Here is a 20,333-nt window from a genome sequence, read left to right as displayed (position 1 = left end):
TTACACAGTTCATTAAACTTGGCTGAACTTGCCACTTTGAACTTCTCATTCAACACAGCCTGGTTCTTATCGATTCTCCCCTCAACTTTTCAGCTGTGATGAACTGATTGGCTTTTGGCTTTCCTGTAATCAAGGCCGGTACCAGGGGCGCGGGAACTTCCCTCGGCCCTACTTATTGGTATAGGCTTGCTGCATGTACCGTTGACATCTGCTGCAAGACACCTGTTATTGTTCGCGGTCTTAGGCTCTCTTCCACAAAGTTTCTGCGTGCCTGGGATGAAAAGGGCAAGGTCACAACTCTCCTCGCCACTCTCCCGATTACTGCCTCCTTACTCCTCCTCTTGAACTGCTGAGCCTGCGTAGATGGACCATCGTGCAGTCTACTGTGCTCTCTGGCTCCACCTTTTATCCCTGTGGGGAAGGAAAAGGGCCATCAGGCGTTTTTGAGTCTGATCAATTGCCCGATTTTGCCTGACTTTTGTTTTGGGACGTGTCAGATAAATGACTCTGGTGTTAGTCCATTGTCCTTTATGTTGTGTGAAAGTGTTTGCGTTGGAAAAGGGGGTGAGGGGTGCAGTGGTTTTGAATGTCCTACGTGAGACAATGGGGAAAAGGTGTTAAAGGAAGGGGAAAACAGCATCTGACCCGTCGGTATCCTACTCTCTGAGGAACCCCCATCCAGGCGATCCCTCGTTCACTGGTCCACCCCCCAGCAACTGGTTCCAATAGCCATGGCCGTGTCCTGGCCGCCTGGATGACCGATCCCCGGGGACTAGCTAGGAGACACCGTCAGGTTTCTCACACCTCCTAGAAGTGAACACCTGTATGCAGCACTCAACATGGGCAGGCAAAAAAGGTATGCAACAGAAGAGGAAGATGCTGCTCTTCTGTCATTCTATACCAGTCCGAAGTTCCAGCACTCAAATCCTACATTTGTTCCTTGCCTTCTAGTGTTCATAATGAGATAGTGGGCACTGCAGGGGTTCCTGGAGACCCTGGGGATTATGGACTATTGCCTTCCATGAAATGTTGGTTGGGAGATGGCAGAGGGAATCCCCTAGGGCCTCCACCTCATCCCTAGCATCACATGTGTAGAATGAGACACCAAATTCAGTAGACCTGACAACAGGACCCCGGACCTGGTGATTGTAGGTCTGCAGACATGGGCCGTGTTGCTTTGAGAAAACCATTCAATACATTTTGTGGGATCTGTGAAGCAAATGCCATATGTGCACACAGAGCTGAATTTAGTAGATGAGATGTCCCCTGCAACACCGTTGAGTTCAGTGGAAGGGTGACCATGGGGTCGGGTGCCACCACCCCACTCCTTGGTGCAGGGTGTTGAGGGGTGGATCCCCTGGCCCACCCCACAGCATCCAGTTCAGGAAACTGCAGATTGTCACATTGATGCTATCGTGGCATCCGTCCATTTAAGAAACATAAGAACATTGCAGACCTTTTGACCTCAGGGCTCCTTAATGGATGGCCTTGAGGCTGAAAAGTAGCTCACTCTCCATTTGGGGAAACTTCACTGCAACAGTGCTTATCACTGTAGGGCTGGGTAGCAAATCTACAAAGTGGCTGCCAAAAAAGCAACACTGTCTCTACTTCAAAAAGAAACTCTGGCATGCATGTCTAGTGGTCACAGGAAATCCAAGACTGCAGAGGCTTATATAGGCTCAGTGTTGTAGATGCAGGGTAGTCACGCTAAGCAAATAGATGCACCTGAGAAAAAGAATCATTTGCCGACCGCCCAGTTTGACACTTCTGAGACCTATGCAAAGCCTCACAAGGTGCATCCCGTACAAAGGGAGGGGTTAGGGGAGAAGGATTGGGTCTGGGTGTTGGAGAAGGATTTTGTTCTCACTTTGAGGCGGTTGGAAGGAGTGGCAGGAGGTACAAATGGGTAGGTGAGGGAGGATAGGGCAAGAGGAGCCAAAGCGATGGTGGAGAAAGTAGAAACTGCAGAAGAGGTGGTAGAAGGGAATTCAGAGGAGGGGGTAGTGAGAAGAGCAGGAGAGAGTGGTGGAATTGGAGACCAGTAGAGGCTAGAACTAACCTGAGAGAAATGCATGCTCCATGCCTATGAGTTGTGTGAGGTGGGAACTGGCAAGAGACGTCTGGCAGGGCATTGAGGAGGGGTCATGGGCCAGAGGAGTAGAACGTACTACTATGAGGAGTCCCATAGGTAAGAGCTGATATCTGGGTGATGAGCCTGAGAGTAAGAGTAAACTGGGAACCCCTAGCATCAGAACCCTCTGGTCAGCGGGGGGAGGTCTGTCCTCAAACAAGTATTCGTCAGTGCCTCTGCCGCAGCCTACCTCCATTGTGGACCCAGCTACTTTGCCACTGAAAATCAAAGGCCTACAATATGGCTGGCAAGATGTTAAGAACCTTGTGGCAAGCCTGGCTAAGGTTCTTCTGGATTTGTTGCACAAGCCATCCAGTCAGCAACCTAGTAGATGACAGCTATACTGGGAAACCCCTGATTGTAAAGTTAGTTATCTGTGCCTCAGAGAAATGGCTGTTTTTGTACCAACAGACTGATGGCGATGCTGGGGTGAACTTCTTTGAAAGAAATTCCTCGTGAATTAGCTCATCGCATTCAGAGACTTTGAAAAACTGGTCCCCCTAACTGCTCTTGTAGAACCTTTTGTGTTAAAAGTATTCATAATCTTTTATAGAAAAAAGAAAGTGAAACTGAAGGAGGCTTGTGTGGGCAGGAGAAGCGATATCAACCAGATGGCAAAGATATCCCACTTTATAGTACTGTTTTCATTGAGTTCTCTTAATCTTTCCTGATGCATTTAACCCTTTGGGGTTTTTAAATGTCTTCTCTCACAGTTACTCAAATGTCTCAGTGCCCCTAAATTCTCAACTTCACTTGGAAAATCAGGTCCGTCCACAAACGCATGTCTCAAATTCACCTTTTTTAGCCTCACCATTTAATTGAACCATTATGCTCGGTCCACCTAGTTGCCTGGGTGCTCACCTTCCTTCTCGGACAAACATTCTATAGCAGCTGATGATGGTTAGTTAAGGTGCATCAAAATCTATATTTAGCAATTTGCATAACAGTTGGCAAATGACTCTTAAATTAGGACTTCCAAAGCTGAATGGAAAACCAACCCAGCCTATAATTGTTTTAGGGTGTTTTCCAGTCACTCAGCAAGGTCTGCAATTTTGTATTCCCTTGGATTAAGTATGATGTAGCCGATGGCCAATTATTCATCTCATCCATATTTTCCGGAAACTGGCGCTTCTAGTTTTCGGATTACCTAGTTTAAATTGTCCAATTTGGCATCGGTTTTGAAGTTGGTCTTCTCTGTCTTGCAAATCATCTCCCTGATTGCCTGTCTTGTGGAGGACAAGGAGCATGTGGAGCTAATGCCATCTGTCATTTTTCTGAAGGATAGCCCTTGGGACAAATAATTCCCCCTTTTGTTTTATCACGGTGTGGCTTTGTGTTAGCCATTCTAACTCAAAATCAAGGAAAGCTTATGTGGCCACCCTCTGGTCATCGAAATAACAGCACAATGGCTGCTGGGCCAAGAAAGGTAATTCCAGGCTCCACTACAGCAACAACTTCGCTCTCATTAGTGCAGGCCCTTATCTCGGAACCAGCTGCTAAGATGTCTTCAGCCTAGGACGGCGGTACCAATATTAGCCATCAAGCGTACTTTGCTCCCTTTCTTCTGCCGGGATCACAGAGTATGTGTGGAACACCCTGTTTTGTCATACTCCGTGCATGCTAATTTGCGTGGTCTCCAAAATCCCATGCCTCACTGCGAGCAGGAAGGAGAGCGAGGGCTACAGTGTGTCACAATGGTCTCGCTCATGGTTCTGAAGATATTGCTGCTTCGAATGGCTTGTGTTCTCCCACGTATTCCTCCACTTTGTATTCCTCATCTTGATATATTCCTATCCAGCATCAGCTGCTTTGGAAAAAGAAATTCACAGCAGAGGCACTGTGCGTTGCCGATCTCGTGTCCCTTGGCAGACTCTGTCCGCTCTACGTTGGTATATATAACTCACATTGCGCCCGTTGCCTCAGTTCCATTTTTCCGCATGGACAGCATGCTTCGGACGGTTCATTTCTACTGCCTAGAAATAGAAAAGTTTACTCCTAAAACCGTCTTCAAAAGGTGTGCAGATTGTGGGTTCGAAGATGTCTATCACAAACCCACATCGTATATGCCTTTGGTGCCTTAGAATCGATCACAAGCTCAATGACTGTGGTTCCTGTTAGTCTGGCAGGAAAGGGCTTGAAGGAAGGGAAGGGAAACTCACCCTGGGTGGGCCCATTTCAAAATCCCCTTCTACCACTCCTTCCAAGAGGAGATTGTCGGATGAGAGAAGCTCGAGGGCCGTTTTGCCTCTTTATAAGCGCTCTAAACACTCCAAGCGCTCTTGAGCCAGACGTAGTTCCCACTACTCTGTCTTCGGCCTCCCACACAAAATTGAAAAAGAGGTGGCATCGTTTGCGCTATTCATCTTAGTACTCCTCTCAGAACACAGACAAGTGAGTTTCCCAGTTAAGTTGGATACTAAAGCCGAATGGGAGGACTTTTTTAGCTCCCAATGATTAAGATTTTTGGGAAGGTGGCTTCTCCCACTTCTTCGAAAAAGTTAAAGAAGGCTTCTGACCCTATTGAGCCACGTAGAGCCAATAAGGAGTCCACAAAGGTTGCTGCTTGCACGCCCTTGAGCCCAGGCAAGATACTTTTGAAGCTCTGTGAGAAGCTTCAGAGACCTTAAATTCTTGAGATAAGCTGATGGTTAAGCCTCACACCTCCACTGCCTCGATGGGACTTGTCAAGTTCCTAAACGTTCAGACCATCAATATCAAAGCCATTAACTTCTCCGACGGAGGTGTCGAAGGTTTTCAAACCTCTGCCTTCATCTGTATTCAATTTTTGAGGAGGAGGTTACTGATCAGGACACTTTGGCCTGGAGTTCGGAACTCCTAATGTTCCTGAGACCTTTATTTCTGAAGAGTCCAGGAGGCAGCATCCGGTGACTCACTAAGTGATGATAGTGGGCTAGATACTTCTTTATTTGTCGCATATGCCAGCCCAGAGCCTTCGGCACATGCAGATGCTTCCTATAGGGCAGTCATGGGCAAAGTGACTGAGTAGCTGGGCTGGGGAAGGTCGGCTGCTGCTTACGAACATGATGACCTCACAGATATTCTGCCAGGAGTCCTTCTAAGGAGGATCACCTGGGTGAGGGGGTCTTCGGGGAGTGCGGGTGAGACAAACTATTGTGAGACACAGTATTCTTCCTTTTTCCATGCCCATGACCCATCCTATTTTATAGGACCCTCTAACGTCCCAACGCCCCCCAACCCCCTTTTTTTTACACAAACACTGGGCTGAGGAAGCGGGTCACTGAGAGTAAAGAGGATAACCCTTACATATCTCATCGGACATGTCCTGCTAATCGGGTCAGGCAAAGTCAGGCATTTGACTTTAATTCCATACATCTGATACCCATTATCCACATGGATAAAAGGCGGTACATAAAGACACACTCTGAGCAAGGTGGAACACTAGAAGGAGCAGAACTTCTGGGGCGAAGGCATACCTACTGGAGCAGAGTGACTGACGAAGGGATGAGAGCAAAGGGTAGAGAAACCCAGGAGATCCCTGCAGGAGGTTGTTGCCTTCAAAGAGCCGTTAAAGATAGGCGGGAAAGGCCAATTCCCAGACAAGACTGCATTGTGTTTCAAGGGTGCCAGCGACCCTCCTGGGTGAACGACAGAGTTGGGGAGGCGAGGCCAAGCCTGTGGTATTAACCTTCACTCTTGAATTTAAACTCCAAAGGTTATAAAGGAATGCATACAGCCGGCAAGTTGGCGAGCGACATGAAAGGCTGGTGTCTGTTAAGGAAGGATTGAAAGTGCAACAGTATATCTCACAATTGAAGGCTGCACACGTGTGGATGAGAAGCAAAGGAAGGCAGAACTGTGGGGGGGACTTTAAATTACTGATAATTGGGAAGCCAGTGATGCAGAGTAGCGGAGTGGTCCGGCCAAATGAAGTAGCCCACTCGAAAGTCTCTGCGAAAGGTGATATGTTTTGTTATAAAGCAACAAAGTAAATTAATTCTAAAATGCGTAATAACCAAGATAACCCTGACAAAAAGGGAAGTGAAAAGGTGAATGTTGAACTTTTGTACTTGTGATACTGAACTCCCCCGACCAAGAGACAGTGGGGCAAATAATGCAAGAGTCTAAGCTGAAGGGGAAAGTCAAAGTGGTCCTGCAGAGGTCTATAGAAAAGAACCTTGCACATTCGAAAGTCTTCAACATCGGGAAAAGGTCCGAGCCTGACTGAGGGAGACCGAAAGTGTGAAAAATTAGGGGAAGGGAACTCCTAAAGAATGTGAATTCAGCGTTCCCTGCAAGTGCTGTGATTGAGAGGTCCGAGTCTGACCGAGTGAGACAAGCATGAACTTTTGTTGAACTGTGAACAAACTTTTAAAAGCTGGAATACGTGACTTTTAACGTGAAAGACCAAGCAGGCCTTGATACACGTTTTGAGCTGCCTTTGTTTTGAGAACCTGAGCCAGCGTGTGTCATCTGTTTTACGGGAACCGCCTTACTCCGTGCTGTCCAACGTGGGAAGGAGAGCTGACTCATGGATTCTTTGTTATGACACTGATTTCCCTTTGCATACATATGTGTTTTGTATAAGAGATAAGGCAGGCATTAGGTTTTGTTAGTATAGGCCATCTTTGATTTGACAGAGACTGACTAGGACTTTATTATTTGATGGTAGAGACTACTCCCATCCTAGCTATAGGGCAAAGCAGGAGTTTTTCCTAACCCCGAAAATTGAATAAAGGTTTTCAAATTGTATCTCTTGTGTCAGTGTCACACTTGTAATACCCTACCTCCCTTAGAGAAAGTCCTGATACAAATCCTGCGGTTAGTAAGGATATCACTAAGAAATACAGGCCTTTGATTGTAGATCTGGAGTACGTATCAAAACATCTGTCTCCTGGACAGTCTCTGGCCACTGTATCTGCCCAGTAACGAGACGCACCTGGCAGTGATGTGGGTTAGGTCCGAAAAGACCCAGCCCCCAACATTCGAACACAAACAGCTACTTTTCCCGTGAAAGCTGGAGCTTTCCCCAGGAAAGGGTTTACTATATATGGAAAATCTGGCCAGTCCAAGGGAGGAAGGTCAAAGGATACGATGGTCAACGGACAGGCGCAAATCTTGTGGTACAGCTGTTCTCTAAATGGCATTAAGTGGTCAAATGTAAAAGAGCACAAGGCTACAAAAAAAGAAAACACTGAAAGTATCCACTGCCACCAGCTCATCCTAGGCGCATTATGAAAATAACCAAATAGTAGCTAAAAACAAAGATACAGGGACAAAGTCTCTCCCGCATTTCACTGAAGGTGATGTGTGCAGGAAAAGTAAACTAGGAGCTTTTCAATCGAGAACAAAGTTCTCCTGCACTGCTAGCAGTAGGGACTGCTGAGTACCCACAAAACAGATGAGCTTAGCATGGTAAGTGGTGCAGAAAGGCTTCACTGTCCTCCAAAAGTCAGGAAAGGTTAAAAATATTTGCAAATGAAGAGAATCCCTGATGTCCTATGTGCAGAAAGGCTTCACTGTCCTCCAAAAGTCAGGAAAGGTTAAAAACATTTGCAAAAGAAGAGAATCCCTGATGTTTTATGGACGAAAAAGCAGCAAAAAGTAAAATCTTTAACCAGTTGCTCAAGAGTTTAAACTTGTATTGCTTCTGAATGTTTTGATTTAACCTTTCTAATGGATTCCTTCCTCCCACGGATTCCTCATCTATGATCATCCCATCCACAGCAAAGCTGTTCTTGGGAAACTTTTCCCCCACATGGGGGACTGCGCGGCTCTGTCCGATGCCTCTACGTCCCCATTCCAGGCATGACATTGGGGTCAGTATATATTGAGGCCCTGCGGGGGCCCCTGTACGCAGTTCTTTTTTTTCCCATGCACTCTGTTCGCTTCAGGAACTTGCTCATACAGCCTTTTTGGAATTTTCTTTGCCATCTTCAAGCTTACAAGGGCCATAGGTTTACAAATCGTGTGCGGATTGCGGCTGGAAAATATCTATCAGATCTGCACTGGATTTGTCTTTACTGCTTGGGGGAAGACCATGACACCTAGGATTGTGGGTCATGCTAGTCCATGCATCCAAAGGCCCTGTGGGAAAAGGCAGCAGCGATCTTCACCTATGTCCTCAAGACAAAGTGTGAGGTTGTGTGGAATTTTGGTCCGAGGAGAGGTCGCCTACGCGCAAGGGCAAGGGCAAGGAGAAGGAGAAGGATAAGAAGCATCACAAGAGATCCCATTCCCCAAGTGGATACTCGCACAGCATTCTTCTTCCACATCTCAAATGAAGAGCCAGTGCTCCAGAGAATGTGGCTCTGCTACTTTTTCTGACCCAATCCTACACCCCAGAGGATTGGGAACAGTTTACCAGTTTACCCGCAGGATGCTTGACATCTTCACCGGGGCACCGGCAGCTTGAGCCATAGTGCTGATTGCCTCAGCACGGATGGGACCCACTGCGTCTTCCGGGAGCGGCAAGGTACCCTCTGGGGATCACTGCTACATCCTCGCGCCTACACCCAAAGTGGGACGAAGTTCCTCAGCACCGCCATGCTCCACCTTCGTGTGTTGAGGTCTCTGCTCTTGTTCCGGCTTAATCCTCGACACCAATCAGAGCTGTGGCCCATCTGGAATATGCTCCCCTTCCCTTAAAACCCTTCATATCTAAGATGTATGACCTCTACGATGAAGAGGGGGACCAGGTGCCCTTTGGGTTGATAACTTTGGTCTCCAGAAAAGTGAGATTTCCCAGACTAGTTCTATGAGGAAGGTGGCCAGTGGTCCGGACACCTCCCCATATCTGAACAGTCTACCATCCCCCCAGCCCTGCTAAGCCTCTGGCATCTTTTGGCGAGACTGATAGCTAAAGTGGCTGATAATCTGGGGCCATCCCCTGCATCCAGGCCTAAGATTCAATTTGAATTAATGAACACCCTGGATGAAGGCTGCAAGAGGAAACCCTACTACCCTTGAATGTAACAGGTAGAGGGGCCCTGTGGTAGAGGTGCGGGATAGCCCCACCTCTGCGCCTACCGTTGACAAGGAGCTGGCTAAGAAGCATTGTCTTGCCCCCTCGGATCAGGCTTTGTCCACACATGCCTCTCCTGAGAGTTTAGTGGTACAGGGCCCAGCTGCGAACCTGAAGTCATCCACTTTTCCTTCACTTCACCCCTGATGGGGAGAGTCAGAGGGTGGACTCCTGGGAGAAGAAAGTTTTTGCATTGGGCAGCCTTGCCTTTCAGGCAAAGAACACCTCTTCTACCGTGGCAAAGTTCTCTTTGAGTCTATGTTCTGCAGTGGCCAATGCGGCTGATCACGCCCCTGAGAGGCAGGTGATGGAGGGCTTCCTGTCTGTTCCAGGATGCTAGGGAAGCTTCTTGTCAGATTTTGATGACTGGACTAGACATGGCTGATTGCGTTGGCAGATCCATGACCATAAGTACTGGTGGTCCGGCGCCACTCCTAGATGAGGTGAAGCTCAGCCTTTCTAAGACACAGTAAGCAAGGGGTCCACGTCAGTATTACCCTGTGTGATTTAGGGTGCAGTGAGCTAAAACATCATTGTGGACCCATCTGAGTGGAAAAAATTCGGTAGAACAGGTTATTTGAACCATGTTCACCCTCAATAGAGTGGCTCCCACACTTTAAAAAAACAAATTGTAAAACAAGGGATTTCAAGGGTGATCCAGACATAGATCCCTTTCTCCCTGTGCCTTAGAGAGGCTCAGCTTCACCTCCCTGAGGAGGCCGCAACACGTGTGTGTGTGTGTGTGTGTGTGTGTGTGTGTGTGTGTGTGTGTGTGTGTGTGGTGTTGCTGAGGGTACTCTTGTTCAGAGGAGAACTGTCTAGCATTTCAGTGCTGGACTTCCCTTGTCAGTGGGACCAGACTGATATGCAAATGGTTATTTCTCCTCTGTTAAGGGCGCAGCAAGCTAAAAGGTGGTTGTAGACCCTCCTGAGAGGAAGACATTCCATAGAGCAGATTATTTAAACCATGTTCATCCTCAGTAGAGGGGCTCCCACACTTTCACTTTTTTAGATATCATTTTTGTTATATAAATATACCAAATCATTAGGCATTTGCTGGGCCAAAAAAAACAGATTCTTCATCATGCAGATGTAGCATGTCCATAAGGCCTCTTTTTTACAGAGCATCCAAGCCTCCAATACTCATCAATAGGTGAAAATATCTTTTCTTACCAGGCATTCCCCTACTAAATCTGTCATGAGAGAATAGTGCAAAAACAAAGCGCTGATGGCTGGAAGGTTGAGAATGAATCTTAACCACTGGCATTGCTCTGGGCAATCCTCCAGACCACCGTTCTTCACCTGCCAAGCCATTACAGAAGGGGAAAGACCATATGCGAATCAGGCTTGGCCCCACCCCAAAAGGGGCAGTCCAGCCCGAACTGCTAGGCCACATCCCTTCTGCACGAGACCACAAACATCCCCAAACATGTTTCGCCCTTGCTGGGGCTCATCAGTGAGGAGTAGTTTGGGTCTCTAGGCCCAGCAGGCACGGGACCCACGTCTGGGCATACCTGTCCCACTCGGGGTGACAAAGCAAAAACAAAGAGGTGATGGCTGGAAGGTTGAGAATGAATCTTAGCCACTGGCATTGCTCTGGACAACCCTCCAGACCACCGTTCTTCGCCTGCCAAGCCATTACAGAAGGGGAAAGACCATATGCAAGTCAGGCTTGCCCCCACCCCAAAAGGGGCAGTCCAGCCCGAACTGCTAGGCCACATCCCTTCTGCATGAGACCACAAACATCCCCAAACATGTTTCGCCCTTGCTGTGGCTCATCAGTGAGGAGTAGCTTGGGTCTCTAGGCCCAGCAGGCACAGGACCCACGTCTGGGCATACCCGTCCCACTCGGGGTGACAAAGCAAAAATAAAGAGGTGATGGCTGGAAGGTTGAGAATGAATCTTAACCACTGGCATTGCTCTGGGCAGTTCGGGCTGGACTACCCCTTTGGGGGTGGGACCAAGCCTGATTTGCATGTGGTCTTTCCCCTTTTGTAATGACTTGGCAGGTGAAGAACGATGGTCTGGAGGGTTGCCCAGAGCAATGCCAGATCTGTAGGGGACGGTTGGTTTTCAGTGCATCTGTAAGCGGTGCAGCTATGGTAGAGAAGTGTGGTAAGAATCTCCTATAATACCCCCACAAACCCCAAGAATGCTCGAATTTCTTTCCTAGTTTCGGGAGGCCTGAGTTTCTGTAGGGCTTGAATCTTGTCCAAAAGGGGGGTTATCACCCCTCCACCCACTGCATACCCCAAGTATTTGGTTGTGTGTGCTGCCAGTTTAGTCTTTTTTGGGTTAATGTGTAGACTAGCTTCTTTTTATGATTGTATTACTTGGGTCAAATGTGCCAGGTGTTCGTTCCACGTATGACTGCAGACCACTATGTCATCCAAGTAAGCCGCAGCATATTCTTCGTGTGGTCTCAAGATTTTATCCATTAATGCATGGAATGTGGCCGGTGCCCCATGCAAACCAAAGGGTAGGACAGTGAACTGAAATAAGCCTTGAGGTGTCGAAAAGGCAGTTTTCTCCTGATCTGATTGGTTGAGGGGTATCTGCCAATACCCTTTGGTTAAATCCAGGGTGCTCAGGAATGAGGCTGAACCCAGTTTTTCTATCAGTTCATCAATTCTGGGCATCGGGTAGGCTTCATAGTGGGATATTGCATTCAACTGCCGGAAGTCCATACAAAACCTAGTAGTACCATCAGGTTTGGGTACTAGGACCACTGGTGAGCACCATGCGCTTTTAGATGGCACAATGGTCCCCAATTCGAGCATGTTATCTATTTCCTTGGCCATTTCCCCACATTTTGACTCCGGAATTCGATAAGGCCTGAGCCTTACAATGTTCCCTTCTTCCGTGGGTATAGAGTGGGTAGCCATATGTGTTCTTCCTGGTATTCCTGAAAAAATCCCAGCCACCTGCTTCAAGGTATCCAATAATTCGTTCTTTTGGGATTCACTCAACTGTTCCCCCATTTCCACATCTTGAAGACTACTATGGCTATTAGGGACCATTTGCTATGAGACTGACATGTCTGAAAGGGTTGAACATAATATGTCAGTTGTTCCTTCTTGCCATAGCTTGAGCATGTTAATGTGATAATTCTGAAATTTATTTTTCTGTTCGGGTTGCTCCACCTCATAGTTAACAGGTCCCAATATTTTTGTTATCTGATACGGGCCCTTCCACTGAGCCAACATTTTGTTAGTGCGTGTAGGCAGCAAAACCAATACCTTCAAAGTTCGAGGTCGGCTCCCTTGATTATTACACTTCTCTTGTCGGTCTTGGGCCCTCCCCAGATTTTCTTGAGCAAAGTCTCTCAGTTTGCCTAGATGTTCTTTTAGGTCATTAACATATTCGGTGAGTGAGGTTTCCCCCTGTTGTTCCCAGGTGTCTTTTAGTAAGCCCAGTATGGACTTGGGCTGTCTTCCGAATAACAATTCAAAAGGGGAGTATCCGGTTGAGGATTGCGGGGTATCCCTTAGTACCATCAACACCCAAGGTAGCACCCAACCCAATCCCATCCCAACCCTGTGGGGCTGGTGGCTTTTCTTATCCGTTTAATAGTTTTGTTATATCGTTCCACCAACCCATCCGTTTGGGGATGGTACACTGAGGTTTTCAAGTGTTGAATTCCTAAGGTCTTACACACCTCCTTCATAACTACTGACATGAAGTTACTCCCCTGGTCTGTCACTATCTCCAGTGGAATTCCCACTCGAGCAAAGAATGCCATAAGCACATCGCACACCTGTCTTGCTGAGATTCCCCTTAAAGGGAAAGCTTCGAGATAGCGAGTGGCATAGTCCACAATCACTAAGAGAAACCGGAACCCTCTACTGGTGGGTTCCAATGGCCCTACAATATCCATTCCTATTCTCTGGAAGGGTTCCCTAATCAGGGGCATTCTTTGTAGGGGTGCTCTAGCCGGTATATGATGACTAGTTTTTTGACATATGGCACACTCTTGACAATATCTGGCTATTTCCGCATATACTCCAGGCCAATAGAAATTCTGCAACACCCTTTTCACCGTCATGTTTTCCGCGAAGTGCCCCCTTGTTGTGTGGTCATGGGCCAGTTGGATCAGAGTTTTCCGGTATGACTGGGGAACCAGCAATTGCTCCCTCTCCTGGTTATCGGAACCTCTGGTCACCCTATATATTATCCCTTGGTTTTCCTTGAAGTATGGAGTAGTAACTGGGGGTCCCACTCATTGTTTGGGCTTGTTCCCTGGCCCTTTTTAAGGTTTCATCCAGTCCTGTTTCAGTTCGGAACGAGGGAAAATGGTCTCCCACTCGCCAGTCTATGAGGGCAATTTCCATCCCTTTTCCCCTGTTCTCTTCCATATTTTTATTCTGGCGTTTTGTGAGTTTCCCCCTTCTTATTGGTACCCCAATCTCTGTTTTGGCAAATGGAGCTTCCTTTAGCCATTTGTCGAATTCTGGAATATCTGTCCCTATTAGTACCGGGGCTGGTATGGCCGGAATAATGGCTACTTTAACTGGTATCTCTTGTCCCTGTAGCCCCAACACAACGTCTTTCGTAGGATACCTTTTTACGTCCCCATGCACACATTTAATGTCAATGGTTCTCACCTTTCCTGGATCTTGCTCACTCACATGCGGTTGTATGGCCGTCTTTCTGCTACCGCTGTCCATCATGGCTTGTTGGGGACGTCCATCCACCGTTACCTCTATCACATAGGGCAGTTTCTTCCGATATCCTGGAGCTTGTAGTGTTCCATTGTCCATTGGTTCTGTCTTGGTTTTTCTGGCACAGAACCGGGCTATATGGCCCCATTCCCCACATTCGAAGCATTGGGGTGTCTGTCCCTTTAGGACACTGGTTCCGTTTTTGGTCTTAGGGTCTGGCCTATTCCTGGGTTCTTGGATTGTTCCCCTGTAATTGCTGCGTATCATAGGAGTTTCGTTGGGGGGGGAGGGGCCTCGCTGGCGGTGTTGTGAATATGCGGGGTGTTCGGCTTTTTGATAAGCGGTTGCCACATCTATGGCTTCCAACAGAGTAAGGTGGTGATGTTGCCTTACCCACCTTTGTATGGGACTAGGCAGGGCGTCAATTAATTGTTCCATTATTACCTTTTCCTTAATCTGTCCAATCGTGGCTGTGTTGGGTTGTAGCCATTTTTCCGCTAAATCCTGTACGCGGTAGAACAGTTGCCTGGGGCTCTCTCCGGGTTTCAGTTTGGTTTCACGAAACTGGAGCCTATAGGACTCCTCATCCATCCCCAGCATTTCCAACACTGATTTCTTGATATCCACATATGGGGTGTCCCCTGTGGGATTGGCAGCCTGATAGGCTCCCTGCATTACTCCCGTAAGCAGGGGCGCCAAAAAGAAAGCCCATCTGTCCCGTGGCCATTGTGCTGCTCGGGCTATTCTTTCAAAGTTCACAAAGAAATAACTAGGGTCATCCCCTGTCTGGTATTTTTGAAGTACGGTAGGGGGAATAGCTGGATGTGCCCGTTGGTTAGCCATTGATTCACGCAGAATCCTCAATGCTTCTCTTCCCTGTTCTTGAACTGCTGTTTGCACTTGTAGAGCCTGTTATAGGGCCTGCCGGTCCGCCTGGGCTTGATGTCCTTGTACTTGCACCAACTGCTGTAGTTGCTGTTGGCCTTCAGCCAATGCTTTTAACACGGCTTCCATACTGCTGGTAATTTTTGCGTTCCTCTGCAATCCCACCCCTGCCACCACTGTTAAGTAGTCAGCTGGAGACAAACGAGGTTTTCTTTCACAGTGGTTTATTGCACAACAAATTCTGGTCACAGATCAATAAATTTAGCCAACTGATGACGGTTCTTTTCACCTCATAGGCACAGGCTTTCTGTCGTACTTTACTTGCAACGGCCTCTGCTGGCCTTAATTAGTTACAAGATAACAGCCAGGCGATTACAGGCTTTTCACCCTGCAACCTGTCCGCCGGCCATGAAAACGAAATTAACAAAATGTCAATAGTACACACTTCACAACTCTGAATCCTTCTTCTTAGGTGGCCGTTTCTCTCCACTGGAATGTCTTGAGCCTTGGTCCGGGTACGGTGTCAATCTGTGAACTTTCCGCTTACTACTAGTAAGCCCACTCGTATTCTTGGCTGGCCTCACTCCACTCGGGTGCGGCGTCTCTCGCCTCGCGCTTCTCCTGAAAAATAAAACGCCTCCTGAGTCTCTTGGAGTTGCATTTAATCCTTGTCCGGCCCCTCCCCCGTAATCAGCCCCATGTGTTCTCAGCAACGGTTTTAACACACCTGATTCAGATTTCCCACCTCCTTCCTGCTCCTTCCACTGTGGGCTAACCCTGTACTTTGTTTGTGTTCGGGCGGTTTTAACGTAAGGAAACCTGGTTCTCCCTTTCCTTTTTCTCCTTTCTTTACCCATCGGTGTGCCTCCCCCCTGATGCAGTATTTCGTGGGGCATTTTGGGATCTGTAGTTTGTCTCTTTTCATTGATGGCCAGCACTTGACGAGACTCTTCCTCAACTCCCTCCTTTCTCCCAGTGTCCAGGGCGGCTGCCACTGCTTCCACCTCACACACTCATGTTCGTTTCCGACACCTGGTTTCATAGGGATAGATTAGTGGTGCAAAGCTCTAGACCTTCAGGGCTGTAAACAGGACAGATGTTCATGACATCTCTTATAAAAATTGATGAGTTCAAACTAGATCAGGATTCAAATGGAAAATAATGTACACATTTAGTGTAAATGATTTCACACTAGAATCCCGATAGGTTTGTGGGATTGAGAGGTAATTGTAATTGGTCATTTATAACGCGCTTAATACCCAGCGGTTTCTAGGCACTGACCCGGGGATCGAACCTGTGTTTCTCCACGTTATCCTGCTTCCAACGCATGCAAGCTATCCTCCCAAGACAAGGTAGAGTTGTTTACCACTGACATGGAAACGCATGTCCAGTTTTAGACAGGCAGGGTTTTTCAATTGAGTGGGAAGTAGCAGGCTGGTTTTTCTGGGGGGAGAAATTACTTTTAATCTACCTTTCTGGCAGTTGTTCAGTTGCTTCAGTTTCTTTTCTGTAACACTTGTGTTTTTCTTCCCACAGCACGAAAGAAATTGGATCAAATGGAAAATGGCAACTATGATAAGGAGGTCAGCAGCATGGGAAGTCGTTCTAGCTCATCAGGTACTTTACAATGCCAGGATCTAATTTCTTTGCTTTGGCACCACCTTCTGCAGGGGTATTAAGCTGTGTTCTATTCGTTATTTGTTACATTTACATTTGTTACTTTCTCAATGCCACACCACTGCCGTTCTGCTGTTTCAGTGGACACTCTCACATCACCTGTTGAACCAGGCATGTAGGAAACAGTAGGGGCCATTTGCCACGTGCTTGATCTTCCTTTTTCTTTTTTTTTTTTGCTTAATTGTGTTGTTGTTTTTTCTTTTTTCCAACCGTTAATGGCATCATTTTGTTTTCTGTGGTGAAGTTGTGATTAAATTAGTAGCACTCTCAGCCAGATTCAGTTGCAAGAATTGGCTGCTTACGCGCTGCGTTATAACAGCCACCTTCCGGTTTTGGCTTTTCTTACTTCTATAGGAAAAAATGAAGTCTCAATACCAGCATGTAAAGTTCTGTTGGCTAAGCATCCAGAACTGGTTGATGGTGACTCATGTGACATGGGGGCCAATTGCAATCAATGTTCTCTTCTAGCCATCAGCACTGTGCCTTTCAGGCGTGCCAAAATAGTATGTTTAATTCCATTATGTGTCCGAAAAGCACATTAGCACACCTAAGGTGTTGAGGATCGATAACATGCTAATATGTAAGTTTCATTCTTGCAATGCATTGTAATACCAACTGTAACATTATTTGCTTCAAACTTCCTTGATACCTAGATCAGACCAAGGTTAGCGTATTGTAGCAAGTCATACTTTTATGTTTCATCCCCTTCCCTCCATACTGATGGGACGTTCCACTTAACGGGGACTGAACCAGAGCCGATTGCATGACCGCTTTTGCTAGAATTTCCTTGCATGGGCACGCAAGCCATGCGATGCGGGGCAGCTCCGGGTCTCACCCCACCCAACTGAAAGTCACTTTCTCTACATCAGACGGGCCCAAACCAACCCGCAGCAGCGACGGAACGTTGTAATCACATTTGGAGAAAATCCTCTTTTATCACATGCTCAATGGGTTCTGGTGTTGTGCGCGTTGTCCCGCACGTTTCTCTTCTGCCAACCCTCACAGATACTGCCTAGTGTGTTGTTTGGTGCAGACCCACATGTGGCAAACTTCCGATGCTTACAGATATTTTTCAGGTAGACCTCTTCTCAGCAGACTAATGTGCTGAGAGGAGACATTTGGACACAGGAACTGTAAGAGATCAAAGACATCTTGCAGGGAAAGTGAAATCTAGGAGAAAGTTTAAGAACTTTAATTTTCAAGGGAACCCCTTACAAGGGACAGCCTCTTGGGGCTGAGCTGACGCGGCAGGGATTACTCAGACCCTTTCCCTCCTGCTTTGGCCAGGCACACCAGTGAAGGCCACAAGGGCCCAAGTGGGACTAGTGCTGTACCCTGCAACCATCTGGTCATCGGCGCGGGAGGTGAAAGTCCTCGGACTGCACTGGCAGCACCAGCACTCCCAGAGTTCTGATAACTGGCCAGGAGGGCATGAGCCTATATAAGCGCAAGAAAGTGCAACACCCTGTGCGCATTCTACAGAACCCCGACATGGGAAGGAGAATTTTCCTGACAGGCATGAACTGTACTCTTGCCACTGCTCACATTTCGCACATGGGAAGTGTGATCGTGGAGTTTAGGGGGAGTGAGATACCTGGCGCCTTGTGGTGTTTTAAGTCCACAAGTGCAAGTGAGGATCAGGAGTATCGGTTACGGCCCCAATGGATACCGGAGTGTTGGCTGAGTTCCTTAGCAGGAAGCCAGACAAAACAGGCATTCCTCTCCAGCCAGATGTATTTGCTGAAGCAAGAAGGATATGTGAGAAACCACACAATGGGGCACATGTGGATGAGAAACTGGACTAAAAGTATAGACACGGTGACACTGAATGGCTGGGTCAAGGAACAACCCCTCCGGCCCACTCTGAGATGGTGTCTACAGCACTGGCTACAGCAAAAGTCCATCCTCTTTGTACGCAGGTGCTAGTAGTTGCCTTTGGTTAATGAGGAAAAAACATTTGAAATGTATGGGAGAAAGTCTACCTGAACAGTGCCCTCCACCTTTGCCAGGTCCTGGCAGCATGCAATAATAAATTATGGTGGGAGATAGCAGATGATGGGAAAGACATCACACTTCCTCATTGGATTGTGAGAAGCCAAATAAGTAACACATGACTTGCTGGAGTCTGCAGCATGACATGGGGACACTGGGCCAGCGGCATATGCGTGGGCCTACACCTACGCAGCTGGTTAAAAAAAGCACAAAGCACCTGTTGCAAGTACAGGAAAATGTCAGTTGACCGTAGATGGGGTCACTCTGTTCCATCCCAGTACAGATGAGGAATTGGCAAAAGAGAGAAAAAGGCCACTCTCTCACAGCCAAAAGCTTGTCAGCCATTTCCAAGGCAACAACAGGACCTGCTTGCCCATTCAGAGTAGGGGTCAAAGGGTCACAGAGCCACAGTGTGTCTAGTGGAAAACAACATATCTGTATGTTTGTGAAGGACCTACTTGCCTGCAGAAGGGGATGATTTAAACCCAAAATGTAGAGCGTGGTTGCTGTCAAATCTGACTGTGAAGGAACATTTCAATCGTTGCAGGCTGTATCTACCTAGGAGGAGCCCTCATGCTTCCTGGAATCTAACTGTAGTGTTGTCAGCTCTGATGCAGAAACTGTTAAGATGGATTTCTAGAATCTGGCCTGGTATACAGATTTTAGGAGGCCACCCTAGTTATAGTGATGACGTTAGCCAACCCCAATCAAGGTAAACGTGGCGAGTGGTCAAGGCTTAATCTCAGGAGAAAGTAAATGGGGTCAGGTGTCCACAATGAGTCCACACAGTGAAGCACGCACTAATTCAATTTAGACAGGAAAGTACAAAAATACTCTATTATAGGCCCAAAAACAAACCCTAGGAAAGTGAATCGAGCAGTAGTTACATCACACAATAGTCAATTATCAAACATATATACAGTTACAGTAGGTTTTTAGGAATGCGTGCAATAGCTTGGATAACTAAGAGAAGGTAAGTAGTGATGCAGTAGAATGAAACCAGTCCAATCCCTATGATGTATGGGGCCTTGCACCCAAAAGTCACAAAGCATCCTCTTAGGAGAGGGGACAGGTATAGGAAGAGAGACATTTTGTGGTGGTGAAACGTTTCCAGAAGATACTTCAACAATGTTACTTGCCAGTTACATTATTTTCCTATCTTTTAGATGCAGCTTTTAGATTAAGCTATAAAAAAAATGGAATCAATAGCCAAAGTTTATTCTAAAGGGAACTGGGGGGAGGTGAATGCATTGCAATTACTTACCCCCCACCCCCTCCACGACTCCAGTTTTCCCTAGTGACTAGGCAGGTTGACTGGAGGTAGGTTTTCCCACCGTTAGATCCAGTAGAAGATGCCCAGGAGCTGTGGGTACAAGGATTCTTCTGCTCAGTTCCAGGAGCAGATTGCAAGCCTTTTCAAAGAAGAATTGCACAGGGCCCCGATGCAGACCTCTTCAGGACATTTGACCAAACAGGGAAGTCAAGTTCCAGCGACGGCTACAGCACATGGGTGACGGCAGGCATATTGACAGTCGCAGTTCAAGACCTGAAATATCTAAAGGGGCGCCTGGCAATTCCCTGATCTACCTAGGTAATCAAGTGTTTATATATATATGAGGAATGAACAGGGTGAGCCTGGATAAAGACCGTTTCTTCGGATCGTATGAACATAGCTGCCACATCAGTTGGTCAATTTAAGCAGAGTTATAAGTTAACCCTGTCATTTCCTAGAGTTGTCGACACAACTGCTTCGGCCTTGATAGTGGATGAGTGACATGCTCATTTTGACAGCCTTCATCAAGACCGAAGCTGTTTTCAGTATCTCATTCAATGAAGGTGGCCTGTGGTCAGGAATCGTGCAAAGAAGTATCATGCACGCAGGGGGAGAAGTCTAGATGAGTTATCCAGCATTCTGTATGATATATTACGGTTGACGGATCCAATTCTACTTTTCTATAATGGGGTCCATTATTAGTCCAAGGGT

General features: G+C 47.2%; 1 protein-coding gene across 1 annotated transcript in view; it reads left to right on the top strand.

The window, feature by feature from the left end:
• CCDC186 (coiled-coil domain containing 186) overlaps positions 1-20,333 on the top strand; it is a 1,219,714-nt gene that overhangs the window by 952,877 nt on the left and 246,504 nt on the right. The window contains exon 13 of the mRNA XM_069611867.1: positions 16,217-16,297. Within this exon, the coding sequence (XP_069467968.1) occupies positions 16,217-16,297 (81 nt within the window). The remainder of the gene's footprint in view (positions 1-16,216; positions 16,298-20,333) is intronic.

This window comes from Ambystoma mexicanum, chromosome 8 (assembly GCF_040938575.1).
Source record: "Ambystoma mexicanum isolate Mex_15411 chromosome 8, UKY_AmexF1_1, whole genome shotgun sequence".
In the NCBI taxonomy this organism is placed as follows: Eukaryota; Metazoa; Chordata; class Amphibia; order Caudata; family Ambystomatidae; genus Ambystoma; species Ambystoma mexicanum.
The sequence above is the reverse complement of the archived record's forward strand: the minus strand, read 5'-3'. Positions and strand labels throughout refer to the sequence as shown.